The 9,345-nt window shown below is 38.1% G+C and overlaps 2 protein-coding genes across 5 annotated transcripts in view; one reads left to right on the top strand and one right to left on the bottom strand.

Moving 5' to 3' along the window:
• LOC126981560 (uncharacterized) overlaps nt 1–9,345 on the top strand; it is a 28,319-nt gene that overhangs the window by 7,213 nt on the left and 11,761 nt on the right. Inside the window, exons 2-7 of one of the 3 annotated variants that reach the window (XM_050832929.1) lie at nt 327–515; nt 5,036–5,141; nt 5,614–5,647; nt 5,867–6,014; nt 6,407–6,516; nt 8,675–8,905. In XM_050832929.1, the coding sequence (XP_050688886.1) occupies nt 468–515; nt 5,036–5,141; nt 5,614–5,647; nt 5,867–6,014; nt 6,407–6,516; nt 8,675–8,905 (677 nt within the window). In that variant the 5' untranslated portion in view covers nt 327–467. Of the gene's footprint in view, nt 1–17; nt 516–5,035; nt 5,142–5,613; nt 5,648–5,866; nt 6,015–6,406; nt 6,517–8,674; nt 8,906–9,345 lie in introns of those variants that run through there. The other 2 variants (XM_050832928.1, XM_050832930.1) reach the window with 2 other exon arrangements.
• Nucleotides 5,148–9,345, bottom strand: part of LOC126981557 (ubiquitin carboxyl-terminal hydrolase 20-like) — a 44,512-nt gene continuing 40,314 nt past the window's right edge. The window contains exon 16 of one of the 2 annotated variants that reach the window (XM_050832923.1): nt 5,148–5,166. In XM_050832923.1, the coding sequence (XP_050688880.1) occupies nt 5,164–5,166 (3 nt within the window). In that variant the 3' untranslated portion in view covers nt 5,148–5,163. The remainder of the gene's footprint in view (nt 5,167–9,345) is intronic. The other variant, XM_050832924.1, reaches the window with a different exon arrangement.

Below are 9,345 nucleotides of genomic sequence, written 5' to 3'. Positions count from 1 at the left end.
TAAGTTTTGGTTATCTTCATAAGATAAACGTGGAAGCTAACTAATGATTTTATTAATCATGATGGACGGAATACATGCCAGTTTATTGCTTTGATTTCGCTTTTCAGTTTTATGTAAGAATAATCATCGTTATCAATAAAGCCAAGCAAAAGTTGCATAATTCCCTCTTTATAAAGTTCACCGTAATTTCTTTCTTGATCGACGAACAAGGTCATATGCCTTTTTTGTGTGTGTTACAGTTCCGTTTTTAAGGATTCCTGCTATTTGTTGAGGCAGTCCGTGGCACCGTTTGGGCCAAGGAGTGTCGCAAGCCTGGCTGTTTACAGACATTCCAGCTGATCGCTGCCACAACACGACGCGACGCTCCACGGGGAGAAATGTTTGCCGCGACCTGGCGGACTGAGGCGCCAGAGTGGTGAGGCCAAGGCTCGTGAGGATCATGCCCGCCGCCCTGGCCCCGAGGAAGCATGACTGATGACACCCTCGAGACCAACGCATTCTACAGGCACATCAAGGTGAGCCACCACGGGGCCAGGTGAGCACAGGTGTAGCGGGGTAATTACCTCAGCCGTGCTGTGTCTGAGGGTGCACAGCTAGACAAGCCAAGGATGGGTGAAAATTCATGGAAAAGATTCACCTTGAGTTGCCTCCCTTGCCGTAAAAAAATGTATATCCAAAAGAGCACCAGACCCAGAGACACATGGACGCCTTACTTTCACTGCCTGTTTTCAGTGTTTTGGTTTCATTTTTTACCGACTCCTGTTGTTCCCGAAGGTCTGGTGCATCGAAAAAGGTTGAAGGCTTGGCATTTATTATTGGTGACCAGGTGAAACTGTCTCCAGACTGCCACCTGGCTTTGATTATGTTTTGGCGGGGACCATGTTCTATCAACTCTACATAACACTGTATTCTGCATATGGGTACAGAATGGCTGGCCCTATTAAATGTCAGCAGTGTACTAAGGGGGAAGAATTTTCCCCAAATTGGATAGCGTGTGATGTTTGTGAGAAAAGGTCGCATAAGAAGTGTGTGTTTTTTCACGGTGTACAGGATGGGGATTTAAAGAAGGTTGATTGGATGTGTAAACTATGTAGAAAAAGGTGATGGACTGCTACAATGAGTCAGAGAGCATGAAGAGTGAGATTAGTAAACTGACTGAGGAAAATCAGCAGTTAAAGCTTGAAAACAGTGCACTTAAAGAAAAGTTGGAGAAGGGTGGAGTAATGCCAGAGGTCAGGGAGTGCATGTCAAGGTGTACTAATATTACCTGACTTGACTGCAGCTTTTGATACTGTTGTCCATGAATTGTTACTTGAGGACCTTAAGGCATTAGGTGTGACACATAGGGCACTTGAGTATTTAAAAAGTTATTTGGTAAATAGAAATTACTGTGTACAAGTGGGTAGCTCACTATCTGAGCATCGACCACTTGGAAGAGGTGTTCCTCAAGGTAGTGTCTTAGGACCTATACTTTTCTGTATTTATACCATTGAACTTTCATATTTAGTAAGTGACCATGGCGTTACCTTCAAACTTTTTGCTGATGACACTCAGTTTTACTTGGCTGTAAATAATATTGAAGATGCTGAAAATAGTCTTAACTAGAGTATGGTTGAGATTAAAAAATGGATGGATGGGAAGCATTTGAAATTAAATGAAGATAAAACTGAGTGTATGATTATTGGAAACAGAGGGATCATAAGAATGAATGGGTTTCAAAGTTTGACTGTGAATGGTAAAACTATTGATGTAGCCAATAAGGTACTATGGTGTTATTATTAACCCTCTCGGGCACCGTAAGTTTCCAATAAGTTTCCATTCCATTCACCATGCATTTCTCAGGCCCGACTGGCCCTTTTTTTGCCGCCGCGATACTCTACATTCCCGGACGTATTTTACCCTCAGATACATCGTACCCCAATAAATTTGGTATCAATGGCTTCATAAAGACTTGTACTAGAACATGCGCAAATAAAAATAGAGGAAAATATATATATAAACAATACAAGCTCGTTTCAAGTCTCCGTGTAGAGTATTGTAGACAATAAATCCTAAGTACTAATTCTTCCTCACTCGCTAGCTCGAAATTTTGCGGGCCAACTTTTTTAGCCGAATATATGTTTCGAAGCAGAATTTAGTGAGGATTCTTATGGTATCCTCAAAATCCTCAAACACCTATTAGTTTCTGAGTTACACCAAGAAAACTGTATTTTTTTCCTCCCGTAATAGTAAGCTAACAAATAAAAATCGTTCAAAGCTCCTCATCTACGTTCCTTAGAAAGGTTGCCGTATGTTACCATTAAGAAACTTATCCTAACAAATGACCCTCCAAATTTGACGCACTTCTACCAAAAACTTAATTTTTAATCAATTTTTTAAACTTTTATGACGCGTTTCGCATCATTGCTTTTACCCTTGATGACGCGTTTACGAGAGGGTCAATAAACATTTAACTTTCAATGATCAAATAAATGAAATTGTAAGGCTTGCTTGGTTCAATTTAAGGAATATAGCTTGTATAAGAAACTATTTAGATGAAAAGTCTCTAAGGATGCTTATACATATCTATGTCTTTACTAGATTAGATTACTGTAATTCTTTATATTATAATTTACCTAGTTATCAGTTAAGAAAAATGCAGCTCATAATGAACAAGTCAGCGAGATTGATAAAAAGGCTGTCACCCTATGATAGAGTGACACCCTCACTGATTGATCTGCCCTGGTTGCCTATTACAGCAAGAATTGTGAACAAAATATGCATCCTAACGTATCAGGCAATCTTGACGGGAAAACCAGAATACCTCAAACAGTTGTTGCGGCCAGTCAGATTAGGAACGAATGTGGTTATAAGGCATGTGACAGATGAACATAGGCTGCATGAACCTCGCTACAATACAGACATTGGGCTCAGAGCTTTTAGTAATTGTTCACCCAGGTTGTGCATCACAGACAACTATGTCTTATGATTAAATTTTTCCCCAGTTCTGTATTATGTTATAAACGTGCATTTCTGTGGTGTGTTAGTTTGTTTTACTTTTCAATGTTTGTGGATGTGTTGTACATAATTACTGGGCGAACAAATGTCAGAAAAATCCAGTTTAGTGTTATTAAAATATATTGCATGATTATATATATATATATATATATATATATATATATATATATATATATATATATATATATATATATATATATATATATATATATATAAAATGATATACTGCAAATTTTTAGTATGTTAAGTGAAGTATTAAATCAAAAGGATATATATTTTTAGTATGTTAAGTGTAGCACTAAGTCAGAAGGATATTATATTGTTTTGTATTTGTAACTAGCCATAGGTATTTATATTCTTTTGTACTTAATATTTATATTTTTGCACATACCGTATGTAATGTTGGGCTGTGAGGGAATAATATTATTAATTTACTACTCTGAATATGTTGTGATATTTTGTGCTGTGTGTGTGTGTGTGTGTGTGTGTGTGTGTGTGTGTTAGAAATCTATATTGTTTTACTGTTATGTAATATTGTATTTATGATTTACTATTATTGAATAATACTGGAGACCCAGTGGAGCACCTTTGGGTGGAATGGGGCCTGTAAACCCAATAAAGAATAAAGAATAGATGTTCTTCTGATGTAGTATTGTGTATTTTGCACAAATTGGCTTCATTTTCCTATTTTGTAGGGTGGGGATGGCAATGAAAACCCACCGAGAGGAACAAGATAGGTTGTGGAGCACGGTCATTATTTTCCTTTCAGTGAAAAAAAAATGGTTTGGGCAGTCTCACTTGAGTTTCCATGAGATGATAGTCCTGACATTGTTGTGGAATTTCCTACAAACAAATGTTGTGCCATTCACACAGGAAGATGGATGCACTGTAAGTGTGGTGCAAGCAGTGGCACCATAATCGGACCCGTGAGACCTGGTGGGCCTAATCCTTCAAGGATGGACTCACGGACTTGGCATCATTGTTTGGGTGACGGTCTCATTAACAGTTGTTTACTAGATCTAACCTGCAGCAAATTCCATTTGCCGTGACATAGCCTATTACCCAAGCAATGATACCAAGTCTGCAAGTCCATCCTTGAAGGGTTAGCTTCGCCAGCTCTCGTGGAACCGACTATAGTCAACTATATCAGCAGAGATAGGCCACTAATTCTAGGCAGTTGACATTAGACAAGAGGAATTGGTAAGCACCTCCCTCTTTGGTGTCTGGTGAAGATAATGATCTCCACTTGAAAAACGTCATATTTTACCTGGAGAGGAGGGTAATTGTGTAAAATCACCCAAGTTAATATTTTGCCTCCATATCATAGTTCAGGAACTGAATACACATCCCTGAACCATAACATGAAGGCAGAAGTGAAAAAATATTAAGTTACTGGAGAGGTGAGGGGTGGGGGGCAAAGACCCCATCCAAGTTAGAAAGTTGTGCAAGGCTTTGTCATACTGAGGGCCCCACACACATGCTAGGAAGTTATATGTTTGGTTTTGTTGTTAAATACTCTTTTATAAAAACTATCTGCTATGCCATGTATATTCTTCGACCTCAGTCTTGCTGGGGTTGCAAAGCCCATGAAAGTATCTTTTTAAATGACATAAATGTGATGTCAAAAGCTTTAGCTAGGTCAAAAAGATTCTACATAGTGTACTGTAAAACTCTAATCACTGTAACTAGTTGGTTCATTGTAAGTAATCATTAGTTGATCGTAAGTAAATCTCCCAGATCTAAAATCAAACTAGGTATCACAAGTAATTTAATAACCTTCGTGAGATGTATGTAGTCCACCAATTTCAATATTCCCTCTAATCTCATGCTTGTAGGTATGGGGTCTAAGTTATATTTATTATATAATTCCCCTTTGGAAGGATTATTTAATAACATCACCTTCCAAAGCTATGAGGTAATGCTTAATGATGTGTATAGATTTATTTTTCTCTATTTTATTTCATCTTGTTAAGACCAGTCATGGACATTTCCAAGAAGCAGGAACCAGAATATATAGATTTTAATCATTTTCTCTCAGGACCACCATGGAGAGGAACTGGCTGGCTGGTGTGAGCCATCCTGGGTGATCTGCATCCCCCAGCAGTCAACCATCCAGGATGTGCCACTCACCCAGCCTCTTGTGGGTAAGACTCTTGTCCAGGCCTGTTACTAAAATCAGAGAACAGAAGAAACATAAATATTTTGTAGCTTTGCCTAATATCTCTGCATACTTAATTTATTTATTTCAAGATTGCTAAGTAATATGAAGTTGCATTGCTTTGTTTCTTTTACTTCATAAATTTACCTAAAGTAAATCTTGACAAAATAGTTTTATTGAAAACAATTCAGATCACTGGGTGGAGTACATGTCAAGTTGATATTTTCCATGAGGAGCTTGAGCATTGCTGGCCAGAGCACACCTCCCACAGCACCCATTTAGTTGTGGACCCACATAATTTAAGCTTGTTTAGGTGTTTTTTCGTGATTGTTGATTTGTTCAGATGAAAGTGTTAGTTTAACTCAACATTTATAGACTAATTCATATTTTGAAATAATGGAGATGAGATATCTTTTTAGTGTGAAGAATTCTTAATAATTACTGTTCATTTTCCCCAGAGGCACATGCTTTAAGGCAGTGTGGAGCTCCTGGGTATGTACACTGGGTGGTTGTTCTCAGGTCACTGCCCTGCAATGTGTCTCTCTCAGTCATATAATGCAGCCATCAGTATTATAAAATAAATTTTTGTTTAATTACCAATAATATAATGTATCATATGATGAACATAATCTTTCTAGCTGTCCCATGATGATGAACTGCTTGGAAACAAAGTAACATGACATGATTTGATTGATTCCCTTTGTCACACAGTCAGTATGTAAGTGCGCTGTGTGGGGAGAGTACGGTATACCAGATAGCTGGAGAAGAACCACGAGCCATCATTTCCAACCAAGAGAAGGGGTCAGAAGTGCTTGTTTCCAAAGCCACTGTGATTAATGAGTACCTGGTGACCGTCAAGGTGAGCTGCTCGGCTACAGAAGAACATGCAGAGTAACATTTTCAGTTAGAACCTGATGCCTACTGAATTATTGACATTGTTGATTTTATGTCTGTCTATTGCTCCAGGGCCATAAACTCATTTATTCTGCATTTGTTCCTTGTAGTAACCACCTGTCTGTGTCACACATATATTGGGCATCTCACAAAGCTCCCTTGTAAACCTTGTCAAATGCTCTTTCTAATTTTTTCAATGCAACATACAGCTTTGAGGTTTGAATAGCGATTTTTCAACATAACTTGTAGTGGTCATTTTGTTACTTCAGTGCAATGCATATGAATTAAGGTCTTTAAATTTTATAACAAATGACAACTTTCAGTGACAATGAAGTAACTTTTGTTTCCTCTCATCAGGATAAAGTTATACATATTCTGCTGATTGACTCACTGCTCAGCACTGCCCTTGACCAAGATGAGGAGGCCATTCAGCAGCTCTCTGTCACCTCCATTACTTCATTTGCTCAGTAAGTTGCATACAGTACTTCAAAATATTAACAAGATGTGCTCAGCTAAATAATCATGTTTGATGCAGCAGTGTAGAATGTGAATGCTAAACCAAATGTGCACAGCAAAATAGTCATCCTGTATTTTGCTTCAGCATATAGAATACATACATAACACAATTTTTTTGTTGCATTTTGTTTTATTGAAACACTGATTGAACTCATACTATCTTAGCATCATGCACCAGACAATTTACCAAAAGCCATATTAAGCATAATATACACATAAGAAAGTGCGATTGGTTCCTTGTCGCAGGATATAAACTTGTTTTTCCTTTTAGGAATGTAGCATTATGATGCAACCTTTTTGAAGCACTCGTATTTTATAAAACTTCCTTTTTGTTACTTTTTTTATCAACAGAAGGTTGTGTAAGAACATTAACCCCATTTAACCGCAAAAGTTTTTCTCAGATCCCCCATAACGCAAAAGTCAGTGGAAAATACACTTTGAAATTGAGAAAAAGTCATAAAAGATGTTTTATTGAAAATTTTCTGGCGCACCCTGCTGTGAAATCCGTTTCTTGGTTGTCGCATTTGGCTGGAATTCCAACATTCCCCCAAAATTCCAACTTTTTACTGGTTTTACATAGATTTACATAGAAAATCAGACCACACAGGCCCCATGGTCCAGACTAGGTGGTCTGTCCTTAAACCTAAGTGATTTTACATTAATCAGAAGGCTCCAAAACGATGCATTTCTACTCTAGTTGATATTAAGTTGAAGGAAGTGACAGTTGAGCTTATTTTTGAAGGAGTCAATCGTGTTACACTGGACCACTGATGGTGGAAGCTTATTCCATTCTCGCACTACAACGTTGGTGAAGAAAAATTTGGTGCAGTCTGAATTTACTTGTCTACATCTGAGTTTTACACCATTGTTCCTTGTGCGCAAAGTGTCATCGATCATAAACAATGTTGATCTGTCTACATTCGTGAAACCATTAAGTACTTTAAAACATTCGATCAATTTTCCTCGGAGGCGACGTTTCTCAAGAGAGAACATGTTAAGGGTAGAAAGCCTTTCTTCATAGGATTTGTTGCACAAGGAAGGGATCATTTTCGTTGCCCGACGCTGAACACCTTCTAATTTAGCAATATCCTTTGCATGGTGGGGAGACCAAAACTGTACCGCATATTCCAAGTGGGGTCTGGGGTCTGACGTACAGGAAAATTTATTGAAGAAAAGTTGCTCATTTTATCACGATGGAGTCTGAAAAGTATAGCTTATAATCTTTGACCTGGAAATTTACTGCCTACAGAGAGCCAGAGTTGTGGTGAAACTTGAAAAATATTTTTGGTAAATTTTTGTATTTCTTTTCATTCTGGAATGAATCTCATTGAATAAAAGTTGTAGAGAATCATCCGTATAACTCGACTGTGAAATCAGATTATGATTTGGACTGACCGTTTGGCTGGAATTCCATGATTCCCCCAAAATTCCAACTTTCTACTGGTGCGACGTACAAGAAAATTTATTGAAGAAAAGTTGCTCATTTTATCACAATGGAGTCTGAAAAATATAGTTTATAATCTTTGACCTGGAAATTTACTGCCTACAGAGAGCCAGAGTTGCAGTGAAACTCGAAAAATAATGTTTTTATTTGTTTTCATTCTGGAATGAATCTCATTGAATAAAAGTTGTAGAAAATCATCCGTATAACTCAGCTGTGAAATCAGATTATTATTTGGACAGACCGCTTGGCTGGAATTCCATGATTCCTGAAAAATCCAACTTCTGCTACCCACTCCTCTGAACACTCCTGTGAACAAGATATTGGTTCATCTAGAACATCAAGTATATAAGTGGAGGTGTCAAGACTACGCTCAGCATGCACACGACGAGCAGAAACTAAAGGAAGACCGCTGAAACAGATCGGCTGAGGGAACATAATCGCTCTGCAGACGCCATGGTGCATAGGCAGGAACTGTAGGCTATTTTTAGCACGGAGTGGTGGTAAGGGACAAAAGAGGTGCCAGTTAGTCAGCATTGACAGACTTAGTTACACGCGCCCTTCAAATTCCAGATAGCTTCTCGTTGCCCACGTCCGATAGAACTATATGACGCCAGCGGCATCAACGTCATTAAGGGGTTAAGCGTATCATTCTTTTTGATCTTCAGAGCAGAGAAATTTTTGCAAAAGTTTGATTGCCACCAACCTGTGCTGCAAGAGGTGGAGCAGAGGCTGAGAGATGCCAGCCAACACCTTCACCTTGGCAATGATGTGGACCAGATACAAACAGTTCTCCAAGACCTGCTGATCCACTTCTGGGAGGACCTGCTCAGGAAACACTCTCCAGCACTCCAGACCTATACCAGCTTCCAGGACCTCCTGTTTAGAGCTTTGGACTAGTAAGTCATATATACCATTGTGTAGTGATTTACTACTAATTAGTTAATTTTGTGACCTTTTAAAACTTAAATCTTTCCTTCTTATTTATGCTTTATAATGATGTTCTTGCATGTTTGTCAGTAGTACTGGATTGTGTTAATGTTGTTTTTCATGTCTCTATTTTTTGCCCATTTATTCTCTATAGTTCTTTCATCTCAGTCTCTCTTGCACAAGAATCTTGAATTTAGTGTTGACAAAATAATCTGAATATTGTAGTTATGCCATGGATTAGGTGAGGGTAAGTTGTACAAGGACCAAGCATAAAATAGGAGCAAGTTAATCTATTTTCTTTGGCCATTGCTGAAAGGAAGGTTGAATGAACATACTGGAATAGGTGATAAAAAATTTAACATTTAGAGGAATTGTTTTTCCTTAAAGTTTTATTTTCTGAGTAACTTGA

The sequence above is a fragment of the Eriocheir sinensis genome, chromosome 48 (genome assembly GCF_024679095.1).
Source record: "Eriocheir sinensis breed Jianghai 21 chromosome 48, ASM2467909v1, whole genome shotgun sequence".
Classification (NCBI taxonomy): Eukaryota; Metazoa; Arthropoda; class Malacostraca; order Decapoda; family Varunidae; genus Eriocheir; species Eriocheir sinensis.
Note: the sequence above shows the minus strand (reverse complement) of the source record. Positions and strands in the feature narration are given on the sequence as shown.